This window comes from Phodopus roborovskii, unplaced genomic scaffold (assembly GCF_943737965.1).
Source record: "Phodopus roborovskii unplaced genomic scaffold, PHOROB, whole genome shotgun sequence".
In the NCBI taxonomy this organism is placed as follows: domain Eukaryota; kingdom Metazoa; phylum Chordata; class Mammalia; order Rodentia; family Cricetidae; genus Phodopus; species Phodopus roborovskii.
In genome coordinates, this window is record NW_026125444.1 from 10803620 (window position 1) to 10828192 (window position 24573).

The 24573-nt window shown below is 40.1% G+C and overlaps 1 protein-coding gene across 8 annotated transcripts in view; it reads right to left on the reverse strand.

Annotated features, from left to right (window-relative positions):
- Window positions 1-13896, reverse strand: part of Cadps2 (calcium dependent secretion activator 2) — a 481095-nt gene extending 467199 nt beyond the window's left edge. For all 8 annotated transcript variants that reach the window (XM_051175754.1, XM_051175752.1, XM_051175755.1 and 5 more), the window contains exon 1: window positions 13277-13896. In XM_051175754.1, the coding sequence (XP_051031711.1) occupies window positions 13277-13627 (351 nt within the window). In that variant the 5' untranslated portion in view covers window positions 13628-13896. The remainder of the gene's footprint in view (window positions 1-13276) is intronic.
- Window positions 13897-24573: the final 10677 nt, after the last annotated feature.

Below are 24573 nucleotides of genomic sequence, written 5' to 3' on the forward strand. Positions count from 1 at the left end.
ACTCAAGCAGTCTTACTCACACGAACCAAACAAAAGCAATCAATAATCTCCATGTATAAGAAAAGAAATTTTATAGAATTCAGTACCAATTTTGGATGGTTTACATTATCCATGTAATAAAAATGAAAGGATACTTATTTAAGGAATAAGTAGTATCTATCCTAAAATTTTAGCCAGTAATATGTTCACTTGTAAAATACATGAAGAATTCCCCAGTAAAGCCACAGAAAGCAGGTTAGTAACTAGTCCTAAATGCTAGACAGTCAGATGTAGCAGCCCAGCTATTGCACAGGGCAAAGGCATTCCCATCAGCACCATTTTGCCCTTCCAGACAGAAACCCAGAAAGATCAATATTTAAGGAATCAGCTGTGTGCTGTCAATACAGACAATCAATATGACTAGTTACAGCATAAAAAATTAAAGAGCTTCCCATTGCTCCATAATTAGATAAATAAATAATGGAGAATTATAGGCTACAGTAATAACAACACAGTATAAAACATCCCAAAAAAAAAATCACCATGATTATAAATGCAAGGGTTCTATAAAATCAAAATTTCAAAAGATTACAAAAACACAAACATGAGGACTGAGGAAAATGGAGAAGGAGACTGAGCTCTTAGGAGACTGACTATAGTACAAATACTGCTCAAATAAACTTAATTAGACTTTAAAATGACAGCATTTCAAATGGCATATACAAAACTAGTTGGCACTATGTTAAATATGCTACACCCAGAATCTCATTTAATCACAAGAACAAAAGAAGCAGCCAGGGCCCACTGAGATGAAATGTATTTATACTGTAAATGACAACTAGAGAAGTCAGGAAGGAAGAACATTGAAGGTAAGGAACTTCTGACAAAAGAAGAAAAAACACTATCAGAAATTAAGATATATAGTAACTTTAATAAAAAATTATATCATACTGTGCACTAGATTAATATATCAAGATAATTAACACGGATAGAGAAATAAATAAATTAGATTATTTTTCGATCATTAACTCAAGAAAGTATTTCCAGTCGTTGTATATTTTATTATGTCCTCAGAACACTAGATAATGAAAACTCACATTTTAAGGACTAAATAAACAGTTTACAAACTAATTAATGAAGCAATTACTATGATTAGCCAGTCCATAAGGTTTTAGTAGTCAAAGGTGGGATTAATTGACATTAAGGCTATAATGACAGCATACTTTTTTTTGCAGGGAGGGAAGAAATTCAACTTACCTCTAACTTTTATTTCAGTGGGTAACTGAGCATGACTGAAGAATGAGCTATTAAGGAAAATATCAATGAAAATCTACTTCAAAGCAAAGTGAAAGGCAGCTGATAGGAACATCCCACACTGAAGAACGCCATCTCTAGTACATGTCTTCACTAGCAGGCAAAACCAAATTTCAATAGGAAAAGGTGGCAAAGAGTATTAGACCACAGGGCTGGGGAGTTAGCCTCACAGGCGATCAGAAAAAAACAAATTAAATTTCTTATAGCCTTTAAGTCATTCAGACCTTTGCCCCAGTAATATTTCTTTTATAGAAATCCATCACCAACCTAAAGATTATATAATGAAAATATATTTAAACCAAAGAGTTTACAAAGCTTTGTGATAACATAGTAGACAATTGTGATGCTTTTTTGTTTCTTTTGCTGTGTGTTGATGTTTTCTCTCTCCCATCCCCTCAATCTCTACTGAGAATTAAACTAAGAATCTTAAGCATCCTCAGAGCAGGTCCATTCAGAGCTGCAACTTCAGCCCCCATGATACTTTACAGTGTAAGCTTTCAAATGCAAATCAATGCTTATCAAACTAATGCACTCAAGGAAAAACAGGGTCTTCTGATTAATGTCTACCTTATAAGTCAGATGTGGTAGAGAAACAGTAATTCACTCTTAAATCTTTCTTTAAATGTTTCTTATAGTTTTTATTTAATAAGAATTGCTTGAGAATATCTTCCATAACATAATTTTTGAGTATAGAAGAGGGGCAAATTTTATTTTATTTTTGAGATTCTAATATAATTACAATATCTCTCCCTTTCCTTTCCTCCCTCAAAACTGTCCTAATATACTTCCTGCTCTACTTCAAATTCATGACCTCTTTTTTTTACTAATAATTATTTAATGCATATATAATGTACATGTATATATATGTTCCTCGATGTAACTTGATCAATCCACGCACTTCTATATTGCGGTTTAATAAAGATCAGGATAAACAAATAGGCCGAATAGATGTTTATTCAGGGAGAAATAACTTACAACCTACACAGATAAACACCAGCATGTTCCATCAGATGCTCTCCTCTTCACATCCTCCAGCAATAGAGTGTTCCCTGGCTCCTCCTCAGACCTCCTTCCACAGGTCACTTCTGCCCTGGCTCCACCCCCAATGGGCGTGGTCAGTGCCACAGAAGGAGACAAAGTGAATATCCCACTACACTTCTATGTAGGTTTCCAGGACTGACCACTTGGCTCTAGACACAACTTTCCTGTTACCAAGAGTTGAGGGCTCTGGAGCTTTCTAATACCCACCTTGGCATGTGCATTTGTACTAGTATTGTTCATCTCATTTTGGGACAGTCACGTTGATGCGACTTCATGAAGTAAGTGTCTTTTCCTGCTGGGTGTAGCTTCCAATATTACTGGAAGACACCATCTTACAACAAACTCCCTGATTATATGGCTTTTACACTCTTTCCATCCTGCACCTTAGATGCAGGACTGTTTTGTGGATGTATCCATTGGGACTAAGTCTACAACCCTGCATTTTGGTTGGCTGTGGTTTTCTAAAGTGTTCTCCATCTGTTGCAAAGAAAAGATTCCTTGGTGAGGGGTAAGGACTATGGTACACGGGAAAAGTGTTGATAGATTGTTGTTAAGGCTTATTATGGCAAGTAAATTAGTGGTAGTAGATTCTTCTCCAATAACCATAACTTCAATAGCAAAGAGTAGTTAACTAGATTTCCAATGCTGGTGAGTATACTCTCCCCTCTTTTTTAAGTCCAATTAAAGAGCTGTTGGTTCTAAGAAAGAAAACTACAGACCAATATCCCTGATATACATCGATGCAAAAATACTCAATAAAATACTGGGAAACCAAATTCAAGAATACATCAGAGAAATCATCCACCATGACCAAGTAAGCTTCATCCCTGGAATGCAAGGATCGTTTAACATACGAAAATCTATCAACGTGATCCACCATATAAACAAACAGGAAAAGAAAAACCATATGATTATCTCCCTAGATGCTGAAAAAGCCTTCGACAAAATCCAACACCCTTTCATGATAAAGGTCTTGGAGAGGTCAGGGATAACAGGAACATACCTAAACATAATAAGAGCAATATACAGCAAACCAACTGCCAACATCAAACTGAATGGAGAGAAACTTAGGCCAATTCCTCTAAAATCAGGAACAAGACAAGGCTGCCCTCTATCTCCATATCTCTTCAATATCATTCTAGAAGTTCTAGCTAATGCTATAAGACAACAAAAGGAGATCAAGTGTATTCAAATTGGAAAGGAAGAAGTCAAACTGTCTCTATTTGCAGATGATATAATAGTTTACATAAGTGACCCAATAAACTCTACCAGGGAACTCCTACAGCTGATAAACACCTTCAGCAAACTAGCAGGATACAAGATAAACTCAAAAAATCAGTAGCCCTACTTTTTTCAGACGACAAAGAGACGGAGAAAGAAATCAGAAAAACATCACCCTTTACAATAGCCACAAGCAACATAAAGTATCTTGGTGTAACTCATACCAAACAAGTAAAAGCCCTATATAATAAGAACTTTGTGGCTCTAAAGAAAGAAATTAAAGAAGATACCAGAAAAGGGAAAAATCTCCCATGCTCTTGGATAGGTAGGATAAGCATAGTAAAAATGGCAATCTTGCCAAAAGCAATCTACAGATTCAATGCAATCCCCATTAAAATCCCACCACAATTCTTCACCGACCTTGAAAGGATAATAATCAACTTTATATGGAAAAACAAAAGACCCAGGATAGCCAAAACAACACTATACAATAAAAGAACTTCAGGAGGTATCACCATTCCTGACTTTAAACTCTACTACAGAGCTATAGTTCTGAAAACAGCCTGGTATTGCCATAAAAATAGACAGGTAGACCAATGGAATCGAATTGAAAATCCTGATATTAACCCACACACCTATGAACACCTGATTTTCGACAAAACAGCTAAAATTATACAATGGGACGAGGACAGCATCTTCAACAAATGGTGCTGGCACAATTGGATGAGGGTGTGTAAAAGACTGCAGATAGACCCATGTCTGTCGCCATATACAAAACTTTAACTCCAATGCATCAAAGACCTCAACATCAATCCAGCCACAATGAACCTCTTAGAAGAGAAAGGAGGAGGTACCCTTGAACAAATTGGTATAGGAGACCGCTTCCTGAACATAACTCCAGAGGCACAGACACTGAGAGAAACAATTAATAAATGGGACCTCTTCAAACTCAGAAGCTTCTGTAAGGAAAAGGACACAGTAGACAAGACCAAACGGCAGCCCACAGACTGGGAAAAGATTTTCACCAATCCTATATCCAACAAAGGGCTGATCGCCAAAATATACAAAGAACTCAAGAAAGTAGTCAACAAAACACCAAATAACCCTATTAAAAAATGGGGTACGGAACTGAAGAAAGAATTCTCAATAGAGGAAATCAAAAAGGCTGAAAGAGACTTAAGAAAATGTTCCACATCCCTAGCTATCAGGGAAATGCAAATCAAAACAAATTTGAGATACCATCTTACTTCTGCCAGAATGGCTAAAATTAGAAACACCAATGATGACTCATGTTGGAGTGGAGATGTGGAGAAAGGGGAACAGTCCTCCACTGCTGGTGGGAGTGCAAACTCATACAGCCATTTTGGAGATCAGTATGGCGGTTCCTCAGGAAAATGGGAATTAGTTTACCACAGGACCCGGCAATCCCCCTCTTAGGCATATACCCAAAGGATTCATATCCATGCAACAAAGACATCTGTTCAACTATGCACTATTTGTAATAGCAAGAACCTGCAAGCAACCTAGATGCCCCTCAATTGAATAATGGTTAATGAAGATGTGGCACATCTACACAATGGAATATTACTCTGCAGAAAAAAATAATGGTATCTTGAAATTCGCAGGCAAGTGGATGGCACTTGAAGAAACCATCATGAATGAGGTAACCCAGTCACAAAAAGAGGAACACAGTATGTTCTCACTCATATATGGATTTTAGACCTAGAGCAAAGGATCACCAGCCTATAATTCACACCACCAGAGGAACTAGGATACAAGGTGTATTCTGAGAGATTCATATAAAGTCCCTCACAGAAATGGGAAGGGACAAGTCCCCCAGAGCTCAGGTGAAGTGGGGGAGGCAGCGAATGGAGAGAGAAGTAGGAGAAAACAAGGGGGCGGGAAGGAAAACATGTGCGACCAGGAAGATTTAGCCTGGTTAGGAATAGAAGATAGGAAAGAGAGAGAGAGAGACAGAGAGAGAGAGAGAGAGAGAGAGAGAGAGAGAGAGAGAGAGAGAGAGAACATAAAATAGGGAGCCAATATTGGTTTGAACATAAAATTGAACACAAAGAAAGGTCTAGAAAACTACAAGACTACTGCCAACTAACAATTTGAGCTTCCGTGGAAAGGAGATCATAAATGCCCTTCCTGGAGAGTGATATCAACAACTAACTTATCCATGGAGCCCTCAACTAATTCCTGTTGGAAACAAAAGCAAACATAAACACTGAGTCGAAGTAGAACTCAGATGCAGAGGGAGAGGACAAGACCAGGCGGCAGAAACACATAGAGGCAGCTGACCTGAACAAGGAGGAGCTAATGGGCCACCAGACTGATAGCTGGGAAGCCAGCATGGGACTGACTCAGGCCCCCCTGAATATGGGTCTCAGCCAGAAGGACTGAGCAGTCTAAGGGACCTCAGACAGTGGAGCCAGGATGTATCCCTGGAGCACAAAAGGACTTTGGGAACACGTCCCCCATGGAGGGATAACTGCCTTAATCTAGAGACAGGAGAGAAGCCCTAGTCCCTACTTCACATGACCTGTCAGACCTACATGACCCCTACTGGATGGCATTCCCCTACATATGGAATTGGGGTGGGGGTTAGGGAGGGTGGTTAGAGTGCATGGGAGAGGGTAGAGAGGGTAAAAGGGAAGGAGGAAGGGAGGGAGTGAGGGAGGTTGGGAGGGAGGGAAGGATGAATAACTGGGATCGACATGTAAAATAATAAATTAAATTAAAAAAAATGCTTTGACTTCAAAATTTAAGTTCAAGGACAAGTTACTGGGGAAAAGGATTTCTATTTTTGTTTCCACAGAAAATGAAAAGATGTGGATTCCTTCCAGACCAATGTGGTTTGATCAAGCCAGACCACCTGAAACAGAGTACCAGGTGATTCTACATTCAAAACAGCTGGACAAAGCAGTCTTGCAGACTACAGCCAGGATTTCTGAATCTTTTTCGAATCCCCCATGACAGCGCCCCTTACCAGCAGGAAGTAGTTTGGAAAGAACAATGCCCAAATTCCCAAATATTGTCTATAAATGTTTGTTTTCATTTACGTGAACTTGGTTATATAAAATAATAAAAAAAGAGCTGTTGGTTACCACTAAGGTATACATGCCACTACTTCACCCTTAGTGTCATCAACCTATGCAGTTTATGGATATGAGTCACTGAGTCATAGCTAGGTACAATAGTTTTGACAAACATACATTAATGACTGAAACCCTCTATACTCTTTTATAGAAGACTTCTGTGAAATGTACTCTTCTTTTAGGCATTGCTTGGTATCAACTCCATCACTGAGACTTCATGACCATCTTCTTCCCAATGTTATTTGGAAAGGGAAACAACATTTAAGCTTACTTCCCACCTCTCAGTTCCAAGTATTTATTTTGTTGTTGCTAGTGATCTATCTTTGATTCTGTAATGAATTACAGCTGCCAACACAATTTATCATCCATAATAATCTATTTAAAGACTTTAAAAGTCTAAATTAATGCACTGTCTTTCCCACTGTACCAACTCAAAGAATTTTTATTATTTAGATATACTTTTTGTTGGTGCTACCTTTTACTTAATACAAAATACCCACTTTCACACAGTATTCTTATTTATTACAAATACTTTCACCTTGCCTAGGTAAAAAATAAGCCATTTTTCCTGTAGCTCTCTTTAGAACAGTAGATCTCAACCTTGGCTGCACACTGAATTCACCCGGGAAGCCTAAAGACTACATTCCCAACCCCTGAGACTAATTTAATTAGTCTGCAGTATCACCTGGATAATGGGATTTTTTTTTTTCAACGTTCTCCAGGTGATTATAATATGCAGCCAACGATGAGAATTATAGATTTTCCTTAAGGAGATAATATATAAATCTTTAACCAATATGCAGTGACTATAAGAAAAATGTAAATGATTTTGGACAACTCTACCATCTGATACTTGACTAGTCCTCACTTGAAAGAATATATCCTGTGTGCCACAAATATGATATGTAATCATGAGATCTTTCCATTATGATTATAATGCCATGTGAACAGAATACCTTAATGTTTCCCACTTGGGAAAAAGAAGTCTCAATCAATTTGAAATTCGTATTAATACATGTACAAGAATTGGAGTGGTTTGGCTCAAAGTGTGATTTTTCTTTCGGAATTTTCACAGTTCATAACCTGGGAGCCATCTTATTCAACTTCTAACCTTCATCTTCACTTATTTAGCTTGGGTGGAGTGGAGATATGCACACATGTGTGTACACATGCCAACGTACATGTGGGAGAGATCCAAGAACAGCCTGCAAGAGTCACTTTTCCACTTGGGTCCCAGGGATTTAACTCAGGTTGTCAGGCTCGGGGACAGGTGTCTTTAACTGCTGAGCTATTCAGAGGGCCCAGCTTTCTCAATTTTCTTTTGAAATACCTGAATGACCTTATAGTGAAAACTTTGCTGTTTGTTTTCTGAGAATACAAGCAAATGGGGCTCTTAGAACAAACGAGAGTCAGAAGAGGCAAAATGCAATCACAATACTTTATTTCACTTTGTAAGCAGTCTTCAAATAATAAAGGATGATTACATTTTTTGAAAAGAAGGGACGCCAATATTTCTTAATCCATTTCAGCTCTCATTAGCCCAACTCATTCTACCAAATTAAGTGCAGCTGCTGTGGTACGCCGACACCCTGTGGAGGGTTAGATGAATAAGCTAAAGCCAGAAGCATTTTTCTCTGAGATACCATTTCAAAGTCCAGCCTGAGGTTTTTCTTTAATGTGTGGTTTCCAACTGGAACCCTAGAGGACAAGGCACTCCCTATTATTAAAAGCAGCAAACAGTGTACCCATTCCTTTGGTATTTGTCCCACACTGTTCTAAAGCTGAAGGAGCACAAAGGAGGAATGGCAAGGGCTCTTTGAGAATAGCACCAGGTCTACTGGAAACTGTAGGCAAAAGAGCAAGCCAGATTGCTGGGGCTCACCACTGCTATTTTTGTCCCTTAGGTGGGATAACGGCATTGATAAGATTTCTTTGAAGTCACTTGTTCTGTGTCAATAGAGATTCCTGTTTTCAGAGCTTTCTTCGGGACGCTTACAGGTCTCAAAACATGTTTAAGGTACAAGCTCTATGGAAAACTACAAGATCTTTATGCTTTCCTTTTATAGTATCCTTCCTCCATTCTAGATCCCACTAATGCTTTGAGCTATCAACTAAATCTGAGACTTGGACATACCCAGCATTTACTAGATTCTATATGCTAAGTATACAGTATACTTATATAAGTATCAGGCCACAAGTGTATCTCAAGGCCCAAAAGCAAGACTGCACATCACTCGGGCAACAGGATGCTTAGCAAAAGGAAGATACCCTCTTAGCACTTGAAAACCTATTATTACTTATTTCTAACAAAGCTGGCTTTCCTGAGCCTGTTATCAGAACACTAAAAATAAATAAATAAAACAGAAAGGACAACTGTTTGCAAAGGAGATAAAAGTGGTCATTTTTGCATAGGTTGAATATGCCTATCTGAAAAGCATGGAACTAAGTGTTTCAGATTTGGGATTCTAGAAAATTTGCATACATATTGCATCCTATCTTGGGGATGGCACTCCAGAGTAAATACAAAATGTATTCATGTTTTCTGCTCACCTTATACGCATAGTCCAATAGCAATTGCTGACAACCTTTTTAGTTTGTAGCTATGACTTGTCAAATGAAACAAGATATGAAAGGATCCATCTGTAGACACTAAAAATGTTTAAGATTGCTGAGCATTTGGACTTCTGGATTATCAGATTATGGATGTTTTCCCTTTTCCCCAAACTACAAAATTCACATGAAAGACAGACCAGGCAACTCTCCATTGCATATTACCTCATCCAATATTGTATTCCCACAACGCAGTCCTGCAAATCAGTTTTACCTAAGAAAACCCTACAGCTTATTTTCATACATTTCTCAAACTTAGAACCATCCAGAATTATGCAGAATGATGAGAAATGATTGAACAAAAGTCTCATTTCATAAAATACATTGTTTATTTCATTAAAATGCATTGTGTATCATTTCAATGATAATGCATACAGAAATGCATGGACACAGGCATGGGGATCATGCAGAAAGTTATTAGGTAAAACTTTCATCTCTTCAATTCCCCTTTCCTTATTTCTAGTTCAAATAACTGTTTTCTCAACATGTTATAGTCAATAATAAAAACAAGAACAACAGAGAAATAAATGTCTGGGTACAAAGTTCCAGCTCCTGCTTAATCAGAAGTACCAGCTCTTTAAATTGTGTTCACTGTAAATAGCTATGAGTATAGACTTACAGTAGAAGCACATCTGTGAATAGATTTCCATGTTGGCCAACATGCCTGTCATTGTTTTCCCAGCTTTTAACCACTGGAAGTAACTCCATTTGTTACTCTTCCCTCTAGGATCCCACCATTTTTTAAACACCTTATTAAAATATGTGATCTGCTTGTGGGTTGTTGTCTGTTTGTTTGTTTACTGTTTTTCTAGCCATAATACCAATCCCTTCTTCAAACATCTTGAACTACCCAATGGTCATGATTGTTGATAGTTCTATGATGGAACAAAGACAATCAAAGCAATAAACATGAAGGCATCATGCAGTGTTTACTGCCGAAACCATTCTATTATAGCTGCTTGTCCCCACACATGCCTATCATGCATGTAACCCTGCCTGTGTCCACTGAGTCGGTGGGACCACCTGGTACAGTGCTCTGTCACAGAACCTAACCCAAATCCATTCCCAGGATTTTCTTCTGTAAAGGCACCAATAGCATTGCAAGGCCTGGAAAGCATCAGCTGTTACTCCTCTGTATTGATGCTAGTCAAAAACCACAACATATGTATTTTCATTGAACTGAGTTTACCAGTATTTAACATCCTCAAATAGCTGATGGACAAAACATCTTACTGGTTAGGTGGGACTTTCAGCCAAGTGAAAAAAAAAAAAAAGGTCCAAACAAACCCTGTGCCAGAGGCTCTGGTTCATCAAAGCCCTACCAGTGAGAGGCTTTGAATACAAACCTAACTCATGGCCTCCAGGTTCTTATCTCTGTGACTCATTTTCTTCAGTTACAAAATGAGGACCCTTTTAGACACCAATTTCTAATCCCCTAAATTCTCAAAGTTGGGAGAAGTGAGAAAACTAAAAAAAAAAAAAAAAAAAAAAAAAAAAAAAAGAAAGAAATATCATTTTACTGCCTGTCTGACTGCAGAGATATAGAATAAGAGTATACAATGGATTAGTGACTATGCAATCATGTTACATTTTATAAAACCCAACTGTATAATTCAAGACTTAAAGTAAGTTTTGGCATTAATTGTTGGCTTGTGCATCAAATTCACATGAACACTGTTAAATTTTCATTTTATTTTTCCTAGGAGGAAACCTGACTGCCAAGAATTGCTCCAGCTCCCCTTAGCAAGTGGTGTGTCTTAAAAAAGAAAAAAAGGAAAAGTGGTAGACCTTCTGAATAAGACAAATGCTTTGGTTGTTTGTTACAGGACTGCCCCATTTAAAATACAAATCACTAAAGTTCATCTAATTATGCCTGAGGCTCTCAATATTTAAAAACAAAAACAAAAAGTCTAAGCATTCCAAGTAATTGTACACAGAATGTATGTGGTGCTTTTCTCCTTCTGTGAAGTTGGGTTTATTTCAGTAATGTCTGAGTAACATAACATCAACAGTCTCCTCAGTAGCACTGGGAGTACACCTGTTTGCCAATTCAAATAATTGCTAGAGAAACATTCTATTTAAACAGGAAGAGCAGGGAGAGCTGCACTATTTGAACAACCAAGGGAAGAGTCCCCTTCCTTAACAAACTGCAACAAGTATTCACAGTAGAAATGAGACAGTAGTAAATGACTTTTCTCAAAAGGAAACTACTCCGAACACAAACAGCCTCTTGATTTTTACCAGATAATAATTTGTACACATTAACACACTAAAGCTAGGCTAAATGTGATGTGAAAGGTGAAACTAGACACCGGATGATGCTCATATACTTTGTGTGGGATCCTACCACATCATAAATATAAACCCACGCTTAGCTTAAGAATGACTACGGAGGCTGGCACCTGCAGAACCTACACCGATGACACAAACTCAACATAAGCAGCACAGGAGGGTAGAAGGCCTCATGTGGGGTGGAGCAGCAGGCTCGCCACACTCTGCAAGGCACTCACTCTTCACCTGAGGAATGGCAGCTCTAATCATGCCAAGTGGCTTGGTGCTAGAAAATGCCACTCTGACCTACTTCTCTCTTCCAATGAGGAGACAGCCTGGAACTGGTTAGATCTCTATCAATCCAATGTTCTATGAACTCCCTAAGGCGTTGGGCTACCTGAAGGGCCTCTGTGAATAGGCTTCAGCAATATGGGAATGTGCCAAAAGCACTCAAGAGAACGACCTTTCCAGCATAGCTCGTTTGCTTCTGACTTTTCAAAGTTGGAAAGAACACTCAAGACCTATTCTCTTGGAAAATTTTAAATATGTAATACTAAGTATTGTTAACCACAGGCAGCAACTATGCAGAGCTCTTGATATGGCAAGCGGACTACAATTTAAAAAAAGAGAGAGATTGGACAAATGTGGACAGGAGGGTTGTGGTGGAGGCATGGTGGAAAGTGATAGGGAACTGCTTCCTCGGGGCTATTGTTCTAAAAGAACGGCCCTGCTTGCAGAAGTTGCTATTTCAGGAAAGTAATAAAAGGACTGTGAATGTGGGTATGCTTTCTGCAAGCTCTGGTCTCGCTGGGTCCCCATGCCATGTCACAAGCTAAGGGGACTGTTACAGATTTCTTCAGAACGTTCTGAGTTCAGCATTCCATGGAAAGGTTTCCTGGGCAGTTTCTATGGCACTCATTTATCCAGTGAAGACGATTTCAGTTTTTCCCTCCGTGTGCAGTGCAGAACATCAGATTCCTAGGGTCCTGTTTTAAAACTAAGCATGGTAGACATCTCATCCGACAGAACTTCCTTAAATTTTTGGAGGAGTCATTAAGTGAATCGTATGCAGTAGTCCTTCACCAGTCATCACCGGTGGAGTTCATTAAGCCTGCCATGGTCTGGAATTTACTTGAGCATAGTCACTCTGGGAGCATATTTTTCTCAATGTCTGAATGCTATGCCCTGCTTGTTTGGCAGCACAGGAAGCTTAGCAATGTAACTTTGCTTTTAATTCACCAAAGAATACGGCTAGTCCTTTTGCCTGAGTGGAGATTTCTCTGGATTGGAAAAGTGTCTGCGCTCCACCTAGCTACATGCTCTCACTCTGTCCTACCTGCAAAGCCCAGCTCCACACACCCACCTCACAGCAGCCCAAATTAAAGTTGTTAGGAGTTGCATCCTAACACTGTCCCAACCTACCGTGCCCAGGTGCAATTACTGCAGGGCCTGCAAGGTGGGAGGTCGGCTGTTGGGTCCACATTTTGTGGATGGTAAGGTGAAGCTGACAGCTCCTACCAGCTAAGGCCAGCTCTGACCAGCTCCTGCCCAGGTTAAAGACCTAAGCGCTCCAACCTGCCCTAGACACCCCCCCCAAAGCCTGCCTAAAATAGTGTCCAGCCCCTCGCAGAAGGGTCCCCTCGCAGAAGGGTGGTGGCAGGTGCCCCCAGGGCTCTCTCGGAGAAAGCCCGGGGGGGGGGGAGAAGTGGCCGCAGGAGCCTCCCGGTCCCGCCACTCACCTTCTGCTGCCTCCTGGCCATGTCGGTGGGCTGCTTGGCATTGAACGGGTACGCGATGCACCTCACCACGAAGACGTACAGCTGAAGGCGGATGCGCCGCTCTTGTTCCTCGTCCAGCTGCCGCTCGGGCTCATCTCGCCCCTCGCTGAGCACCGAGGGGCTCGGGCTCACGGGTCTCGCCGCTCCGCCGCCACCACCGGCACCTCCGGGGCGCCCGGGTGCGTCCCGCCGCCCTTCCCGAGCCGTAGCCGGCGGCGCTCGCTGGGAGCCACCGGGCGCCACCAGCACCTCGCGGCTCTCCTCCTCCAGCCCCTCGTCCGACTCCTCCTCGCTGGAAGACGGGTCGAGCATGGTGCCGCCTGGGGCCCCTGGGCTCCTCGCCGAGCGCAGCTGTGCCCGCGGGTCCGCGGGAGCCTGGGTCCGCGCGCGGCGGCCGCAGAACGAAAGGGAAAGTGGCCCGGGCTTTCCGGACACGTCGAGTTCGGCGCCCGAGTGTTTGCCGCGGCCAGGACGCGGGGCGGGCGAGCGGAGCCGCGGGAGGCGAGAGGCGGAGTTAGCGCGGGGGCGCTCGGGGCGCCCGGGGACCGCTCGCCCAGCCCAGGTCCGCCAGTCCGCGCGCGCGCGCCCCGCTCCGGCTGCCGCTGCCGACCCCCCGCAGCCCGCGCAGGTGAGGAACCTGTGGCGCCTCCAGAGCAACACGTGGAATGCAATGTCCAGGAGCGGACGCGGGGCCGCGGAGTGCGCGTGCGCGCGCCGCCGCCGCCACCGCCGCCACCGCTGCCGCCGCCTGGCCCAGACGGGTGTGCCTGGTGACCCAGAGCGCGCAGTTTGCCAGGGGCAGGAGGTGAAGAGACCAGACGACCCCCGACCATCCGTCTTCCTGCAGGCTTCCAGTGGAGGTGGTGGTGGGATAGGGGCGGGGAACGCAGTGTCCCGGGAAGAGGGGAGGGACAGAGGTCCTGGAGTTGCTGGGACTTGATCCTGATAGCCTTCGTGAAACCGGAGTTCTGAAAAGTGGCTCCCAGCCCTTCACCTCTAAGTATTCTTACCAAGAGACCTGGGGGGAAAAAAAGTCTCTTCCCCTTCTCCACTGCGGTGGGACACTCTGCAGAAGTCCAAATTGTAAACGTCACAGCACATGCATGAAAAGAAATATTGGGTGCGGTGGATGTCTTTTAAACTGGTATATACATACTCTTGTTCTTTCTTGCAAACCCATAGGCAAGTTAAATTTTATATTTGCAAAATACTCTGATTCAGAACAAACACAGCTCCATTGTTTCCTAGGTTAAGATAGGATTGACCCAAAACAGGGTGTATCGGGAGGACAGACATTAAACAAACATCTGAGAGCCGGCCAGGTGTCCAGCTTTGTTAGCTTGCGGCTTAGACACAAGGTTAAGGCACACCACACGCAGCAGCCAAGCTGCCTCCTTTCTGGCCTCAAGTGGGCGTCTCAAAGCGGCACCTGAAGCCTGTATTATGTGTGCAGATTTCTCAGTGCCTAAACTGCCTAACAGTTTCTTTTTGTCATTCTACAACTTCTGTCCTGAGTCCAGACAGAAGCAATATGCAAAACAGGCATTCAACAAAAAGAACAGTGTGCAGTGGCCACTCTGGCCAGAAGGGTGCAGATCTCAGGGGAAGTTACCCAGGACAAATTAAGCAGCCACCAGCTTTGTACTTCTCTGTCCTGTGGCCCAAGAGCAGTTTGGAGTTTTCCAGGCCATTTGGTAGTTACATACACTCCTTCTGTATCTAACAATGTTCTCCCTCCTTGGAGGGGAAAAAAAGAGAGAGCATTTACTCTTAGGGACCCTTCTCTATTTGTTAATCCTTAACTGGTCCTTTGGTAATAGAAGGTCTTTACTAAAGGCCTGTCTGCTGGCTGATGGTTGATCCTAGGGAAAAATATAGTTCAAAATTGATGTATTTAAAGACTTTTGTTTTGTACAAGGTATACAATTAGTGGAAATCTTAGGCATTTTATTTAGGACCTGACCTCCTGCAGCTTGCAAAACTCTGTGAGGCTATTTGTCTAATGCCATTATCAAAGTATCCCCCTAAGGCAGGTAGGTGACTACTCTGATGATCTCTCTTTGTACCAGATTTTGCTCTAAACTCCACATACATTATCTCAGTTATTTATCTTTACTTCTATAGTACATCGATGGAACCTGAGGCTATAGCATTAGCAACTGGTAGAATAAGGACTCAACAAGGCTTATATTTATAGTAGTGGTCTCTTTTATGATAATTTCTCTTAATCATAAACAGGAATAATAAAATGTGGTGTTTATTAAACTAGGGATACAGAGTACAGATTTAGCCAGGCGTTGGTGGTGCATGCCTTTAGGTCCCGCATGTGGGAGGCAGAGGCAGGCAGGATTCTGTGAGTCCAAGGCGAGCCTGGTCTACAGAGCTAGTTCCAGGACAGGTTCCAAATCAATATAGAGAAACCCTGTCGCAAAAAAAAAAAAAAAAAAAAAAAAAGAAAGAAAGAAAAGAAAAGAAAGAAAGAAAGAGAAATGGGATGAGGAAAATTGAGTGAGGGGAGGAATAGATGAGAGAGAAAAAAGAGAGGGAAAGATACCATAAAACAGGGAGCCATTATAGGTTTGAAGAGAAAACTGACTCTAGAGAAATATCCAGAGACCTGCAAGACTGACCCCAACTAACAATTTGAGCAACAGTGGAAAGGCTACCATAAATGCCCCTCCCAGAAAATTACATTGATGACTAACTTATCCACCATCATAGAGCCCTCATCTAGTAGCTGATGGAAACAGAAGCAGACACTCACAACTAAACACTGAGCTAAACTGGAATCCAGATGCAGAGAGGGAGGACAAGACCAAGCTATAGAAACCCACAGAGACAGCTGCCCTGAACAAGGAGGAGCCAATGGCCCCCCAGACTGATAGCTGGGAAACCAGCATTGGACCAACTCAGACCTCCTGAACATGGGTCTCAGTTAGAAGGCCTGGGCAGTCTAGGGGACCTCTGACAGTGGAACTAGGGTGTATCCCTGATGCACAAAAGGACTTTGAGAGCACATTCCCCATAGAGGGAAATTCCCTTAACCTAGAGGCAGAAGGGAGGGCCTTGACAGATTTTGTTGACCCCTCCTGGAAGGCACCACCCTCCCTGTGGAGTGGGGGGGGGTTGGGATAGGAGGGTGGTCCGGGGGCATGGGAGGGACAAAGAGAGGGAGGGAGAGGGAACTGGGATTGATATGTAAAATAATAAATAAATAAAAATGTGCTTACAAAGGAAAGGAGAGGAGAGTTGAGGGGAGAGGGGGAGAAGAGAGGGAAAGAAAAAAAAGGAAGAAATAGGAAGAAGTGGCCATCTCCCAAAACTTTGGAAAAGTGGAATGAGTTGCAAAGAGCTAATATATGCTATGCTGTAAACTGAAATTTTTGTTAAATATTCTAAACAATCAGAAAAATCAAAACTGATGTCAATCTGCTTGACTGTACCCAGTTTCACTGTGTACATATGCAAAACATATCATGTTATAGATTGTAAAATAGTTATTTTGTTGAGAATATTTTATTAAATCTTCAAAAAAGTAAAAACAAGTACAGATTTAATATGATCATTCCTCCCTTTACTTTCTATTCTAAGTATATATTCCAATATTATTAGTTACTACTACTTCTTGGTTTGATAACATATTATTTTCTTTCCATTTGGTGCAATAGCCCAATGATCTCATGGGAAAAAACAGCAGGTACAGGGCTTTCTCCATGAAGGTGAAGATACAAGGCATAATTTAAATATTCAAAATACAACAAAAAGGAAATAAAGGAGGGTAAACAAACAAAGGATAAAGTAGTGCACAACGGTGTAAAAACGTGGGATGGGTAGAATCTAGATGTAGGCAGTTATGTTAGGATTTGGGAGATAAGTAAGATTTTATGGTGGTTTGAATGAGAATTACCCCTGTGGGCTCATATATTTGAATACATGGTCCCCGATGGTGGAACTGTTTCACAAGGATTAAGAAGTGTGGTGTTGCTGGAGGAAGTGTGCTGCTGGTGATGGTCATTGAGACTTCAAAAACTCATTCCTAATGTATCTCTCTCTGCCTCCTGCCTATTAAACACTCTCAGGATGTAAACTCTCAGCTACTGCCCCTGTACCATGACTGCCTGCCTGCATCCATGCTCCCTACCATATTGGTCATGAACTCAATCTCTGTAATGTAAACCCCCAATAAACTTTCTTCTGTAAGATACCTTGGCCACGGTGTCTCTTCACAGCCACAGAAAAATAACTAAGACAGAGAATTAGTTATATACTGGTGCTTCAGTCGATATTTTGAGAAACCACAGAGGTAGCATGGAGGCTTTGCAGCTTCAGTGGCTCTTGGTCTGTGTTTGGAAGGCATGCCCTTGGTTTCCAGTGATTGAGGTGATGAATGTCTACCTGAGAAAATAGATAACCAGACAAACAAATTACATAAATGGCTGAGGGAAGCAAGCATATGCCTATTTTTGCTTTCACTTTAACTGCTATCATATTACAATTGGCAAAATACAAACAAAGCTTAGGTGAGAGACTCCTGGTGGTAGAGCTCTGGGCAGGTGGAAAGCCAGAGTAGGCTATGAACAGAGGTTCCTGGTGTTTGGACCCACAGTGATGATAGCATGGATGAGGCCAAATTCTGTTAGCACATCCTAGATTGTTTTCTCCTACTAATATTACAAAAAACATCTTGAAGAGCTCAAGACTTCACTCGCTTTAACAAGCTAAATCTCCCCCTGTGTTTATGCTGTGCGTAGTGTAGTCTTCCTTCTTCCCATCTGTACAGTCTGGTGTTGAGCATTACAGCAAATTCCCCCCCTGGACTATGCCTGAATATGCATTCTGAATGTCTAAGAAGTAACAACGAGGGAGAACCTAAGAAGTCCTGATTGAGAGAAGCCATGAGTAACTATGTAGTGTTAACATGGGCACAGCTGTGTCAAAGACCCTAATGCCTCAGTCCCATAGGCGTAGAAAAGCCTTCCCTGCCAGGGTGAAGTTCAGAGGTATGGCATTCTTCATTGTGTCCATGTGTGGATGTGTGTATAGAAAATGTCTACTGTAGCTACCCCCACACACCCAGCTCCCATCCCAGGGTGTTTACAGCCCGAAGACTGCTTTCCTACAGAGGCTGTTCTTGCCTCCATGATCTTGCTGTATATCATAAACCCTACTTCCTTTTCCAGATGTATGTAGTAACACCCACATATCCATTCAATGGTATGTAATAAATATAATGAGTTTCTAGGTAACTGCAGCTTCTCCAGCAGAAAGCCCAGAGATTAATATCCCATGATTTCTGTGTATCTATGTTTGTCTTTTCTTCTCATCCCTAGTCACAATTCTAGGACCAAGCCATCAAGGGCTTGGCAGGACAAGGCTTCAGTGGAAAGGTACTTGCCTAGCACGCACAACACCCTGGGTTTGATCTCAGGAATAATGATGCATAGCTGTGATTCCAGCACTCAGAAGAGGGAGGCTTACAAGTTCAAGGTCACAGTCTACATGGGGAGCTTGAAGTTGTTCTATATTTTTGTTAATATCGAGTAATTTGGGGGCACTAACACCAGAAACAGGCCACCATGAAAAGATAGCTAAAAAAGAGTAAGAGAGATGATGAGTGCTCAAATTTAAGAGGGAGGTGAGTAAGGAAAGCTTACAAGATAACTAAAGATGATAATCAGTTAATAAAGTAAGACAAGACAACCCCCCCAAAAAAATCAAATAGCACTTTTTCTCTAAAATGTAGATTTCATACTGTGTAAAAAAAAATTGACTTGAAAGCACATGGAATACTATTTGGGAAAAGAAACAGGTCCAGTGGGAGGGGATAAAGGCCACATAAAGCAATGGGGAGTGGATTAGATAAACAAGTAAGAGGACATCATGACGAGACCCATTGTAATGTACAAAGAATGTACACTAATTGAGCTGGCAAAAGAGACACGGAGAAATCAATGGACTACTTATGAGGCACTCAAGGAAAGGAGGACCACAGATAGAATACGTACCCCAGAATAGAGTAACTCTATTAATAGTAGCTATGGAAATATGAACTTTCAGAAGACTGGTAAAACTGGAGTACTATCAACTCTTTGAGAGTTTTGTGTTATACATCAGAGAAGTCACAGACATGGTTACAAATGCAAACTGTTAAGTCCAGATAAGGAAATCATCAGTATGTGGGTGGTAGTTGAAGTCAGAGATGTGAAAAATAAAATCCAGCATGAATGAGGTCAGAATGAAATGAGGGCTGAGGATGTGAGCTTTCTTTACTATCCCCTACTTAAGGAATTAAAAATAAAAAGTACCCCAAACTAATGTCTATTCATTATCAGTTAATTTAATGCTAATAATTTTAATTAAATTTTTCTAATTTTGCTTATAATTGATTTCTTGCTATTTTCCCCTAACATATTACCTTTTCAGGTCAATATTATGCTATTTGATGTTCTGAATAATTGATTATATGGTGCACAACATAAAATTATGACTGGTCTGCACCATTTCACAAATACATGCAATATACTTGGGTCATTTGGTGATTTATTTTTACTTTGGTAAAGGTGATCATAAAAAACAAATTGAAGTTATACAGCTTTTTAATGAAATACCTCAGATGCTAAGGAAAGATGGATGAACAGCAATAAGACATAAAATGTATTTTGGCAATGATATTGAAATCGGTGTGGGATCTGAATACCTGTAGGTGAGCGGTTCTGTGGTTAACTAACTGGAGCTTCATGTGGAAGATTTAACTCTTCCAGTCACAGGTGACAAACATTCTTTCCTTGAAGAGAATATGTACTATGCTGAAGACAATGAATTTATCCTCTAAAAAGATACATATGAAAAACAGATACGAGAACAGAACAAATAATTATGTTATTTATGGTGATAGAGAAAAAATATTGAAATTTTCTTAAGCAATTTGGAAGTGGCTGTTTTATTGTGTTATGTCATGTATTGGAATTGAAGTTATTTTACAGCAAAAGGAATATTTTTCATATTGAATAGAAGACCCATTTTGCAATATTTATAAGAAAACTGTCAAAGTACAACCCAACTAATAAAAAGCACACACATATGAAGGTAAGATGAAAATTATCAAAATTTTTGAAACTCTGAGGTAACTGTTTATGAGGTTATAGTCTTTCTGAAAGATTCATTTCAATCTTAATAGTTTTCTTTCTTCCCCCCTACCAGTTAGAATTTGAGTTCTAGAAGTTGTTCAGAGAACCAACAACTTACAAAATAATTGTTAAGAATATCCACAAATGATTAGCATAAATTGACTATCATTGACTACCAATGAGCAACATGTGCACAACACACATATACACATTCAAAGAGAAGTTGTGAAGATTAACATAAGGAAAAATACTTGTAAGACTATTTGGCATATATAAAATCTAGTATTTTACAACTATTAGGGTCACGTTCTTATTAGATTTACTTTCAGACACACAACTAGACAAACAAAAAACTAAAGTTAAAAAATTATATTCATTTATTTGTTGGGTTTTAGACAGCTCTGATGTCATATTCCTAGACTGTTAGCCTTCAAACAATCAAGCTAACTCACAAATATCCATCACCACATCTTGTTATGATTTTAGAAGTTTTATAATCATTGTAAGATGGTATGATTTGAACAAAAAAGCTAGCACGGGTCTTCTCCCAACACATCCGGAAGCATTCACTAGTGATTGATAGCAGTTTGGTTGGTGTCGAATTTTTCCATGCTATGAAAATTTGAAGGAAGGAAACATGAGTAAATTGGATTGGAAACTGCAGAAAGGAATAAAAAGGTAGAAACATACTGTGCTGAGCAGCTAAAACTGTCCTAAGGAAAGATCACATTAGTTGAAGATACATGTATGTGTATAATCATGGCCTCTAGGGAAACCGGTATCAATCTCTGAGACTCATAGTTTAAATGCTAGCATACCCACAGACCCTGTAAGACTTTTGTGACAATGGATGAAGTTTGAGAACTATGCTCCAAAATGGACAAAGTAATAAGAAGGCAGGATCTATTTTTCCCATCAGCTTTTGTGTTTTATTTTTTCTTATATTGACTTTGTTGTTAAACGCATTCTCTGCCAGTCAATAGCATGTATTGAGTGCCTATTTTATATTAAGCACTATGATAGGACACTGTAAAGAGAAAATTACATTGATGGACTGGGAACTCAAACAATCTCACTTGTAAGATGAGGATTCTACTATTGTAAACAACTTGCAAGATGTCAACAGTAGTTCTCAAGAACGTAACTACAGTGGAGAATTTTCTCTAAAACGTCTCATAAAAATGTCATCAAATGGGAAAATAAAGATGCTTGGTTATTAAATGTATGTTTACTCCTATCTGTAGCATTTATTATTAAACTCAATTTCAGTATACAGGGTCACTCTTAAAAGTTTTTAATGACCCCAAATAATTTTTGTTTATATGGATTTTATTCATTTTAGTATGGCTCATATTAGACAATAAAACAGTAAAATAGAGCAATAAAGGTAATTGTCCTAGTTACTTTTGTATTGTCGTGATAAAACACCACAAGCAAGGCAACTTATAAAGGAAAGTGTTTAATTTGGAGATTACATTTGCAGAGAGTGTGTCCTGACGGGGAGCAGGCATGGCAGTAGAAACAGCTGAGAGCATGAAGCAGGGACAGCAAATTGGGAATGGCATGGACTTTTGAAACATCAAAGAAGTGACAACTTCCTTCAGCAAGGCCACACATCCTAACACCTCCCAAATAATCCCACCAACTTGGGACCAAGTATACACACCTATGAGCCATTCCAATTCAAACCATCATAATAGCCAACATTTATATAACATAAATTGTATCTTTTTATTGAAAATACAGTGGATTTCAGGAAAAGAATGAGATTATTTTACATACTACAGGGTCCTTTCATTTCTGGTTTAACACAATTATCTGAAACCTCATATCAATTCTCAGTTCATATGTTACTATACATTATTTTGGTCCAAATGGATTAAAAACTATGCCTCACATGAATATTTACTCTAAAGTTCAATAGCTTTTCAATTTGGGTTTTGCTAGGGGAAGGATGTCTCTGGGAACAGGCTTTGGGGTTTAAGATCCTTGTACCATCCCCTGTGTTCTCTGCCTCTGTCTCTACTCATCTCTGTCTCTCTTTGTGGGTCTCTGTCTATGTCTCTCTCCCTCTCCTTTGTGCTTACAGTTTAAGATGTGAGCACTCAGCTTCCTATTCCCACCACCTTGCAGAACCATGGTGACATGTAACCAGCAATCCTAAGCACACATGTAAAATTCTAGGCGTAACAGCAGACATGGGTAATACCAGGATTCTGGAGACAGAGACAGGAGGACAACCAGCATCTAGCAGACTGGAACATCTGGTTGAATTAGTGAACTCCAGGTTCAGTAAATATTACACTGCACCAAACAGACACATCTAGTAGGTTCTGTTATACTTAAAGATACAAAAATCCAAAATGTTTTCTTTCATAGTGTAAATATTCAGATATCTAATTCTTCATTAAATTTTATTCAGTCTGACATTTGAAAACCATTGTGTTAAATTAGCAACAAGACTCTTCTATAATATTGATAGATAAAATAAATATTTACATAAAAATAATTCTATATTTTATATATTAAAACTAATTTAACTCTTGATATATGTTTGAACACCATATTATTATAATCTAAAATCTATTCAATTTCTTATATTAAACTAAAAAGGACCTGCTGACATCAAAGGAATGAAAATAAAAATATGTTTGTGATGATTATAGCTTTTCAATAATATTTTTATTAGTGTACAAATCTAAAGAAATCACATGATTGTGCACAGAAACTTCAAGTAATAGTCCCAATTGTCTTTAAAATAATCTAGAATGCCTGGGAAGGGACTCGCAATGAAGGGTTTTCTTGAGTAAGTTGATCTTTCTGGGCATGTCTATGGGGGAATTGCCTTTATTACATTAACGGAGGTGGGAAGAGCAGTAGAGTATGAGGGGCACCATCTCATACTCAGGAGTTGAGCATTAGCACATATCCATTCATTTATCTCTCTTAACTGCAGACTTGTGTGACCAGCTGCTCCAAACTCCGGCTGCAATGATGGACTGGGCCTCAAACCGTGAGCTAAAATAAATGCTTCCTTCCCTCATTTGCCCATGCCAGACACGGCTGTTCACAGTGACAGGAAAAGAAACTGAGACAGGAGGAAGCAAATTTTAGAATTTAGAACCAAGAATCTACATATAGTGAGCATGAGTCCTAATGAGGTTCTAGAGTCCCTACAATGCTGTGAGAGCAAAGACAATTGTTCTCCATTTCCCTTTGTACTCAACAACACCGTTCCACATCTCACTTCCAGGCAAGTAACATAATGATAACTACACATAATAAACCTGTAAAAAGCCATTTTGATTTGTCTGCTACTTAATGTCTTTGTAGGGACATAGGAGAGTGTACATATGTGAGTTTATGCATGAAGCTCTGCATGATTGTAATGTGCTTCTGGAGAGAAGACTGTGTGTACGATGGGTCAGGGAGGACAAGGAATAAGAAGGAGGTAAGACAGAAACAGAAAAAGAGAGAGAAGAGAGAGACTGTGAATCTAAGTTACAGTCTTTTTGCATCACAAGAGGATTATTTACACTTTTTCACACCTCGGAAGTATGAACAAATATAAATAAATAAATGTCAATGATACTATTGAAACTATACACTAAGTAGCTTTAGGGAATCTAGAATTTCCATATTTAATGCAAACTGAATTATCCCCATAGGCTTTATCTAAGGAAAGAATTCAAGATTTGTATTACAGAGTACAAGATACCCCAAAGCTAAGAACCACTGTATCTAGATACTTGTTTTTAATTAGAGTTGTAAACAAGCCTCAGGTCTATATTTAGTAACTAAAGTAAACTAGTGATTAATAGTATAAGCCATATATAAGTAGCTGCTCCTTAATAATTCACTATGGAATTCTACTCACCATTTTCCCTCTAAAATCCTTAAACTGGTTATGTAATTTACATTAAAATAACAAGAAAGACTATTAGGAAATGTTTATCAGTAAATGCTTTGTGCTTAAAACCTGAACAGTAGGGAGTGGGTGTAAATCATTTATGAAGACAATTAAATGCTAGATAAGTATAAGGAAACTTTATCCTTGGTTACATGGTTTTTGCAGATAATTGAATAGTTTTGTGGTCACATCTCAGTTCAGCACTCTGTAACAACCCTGGT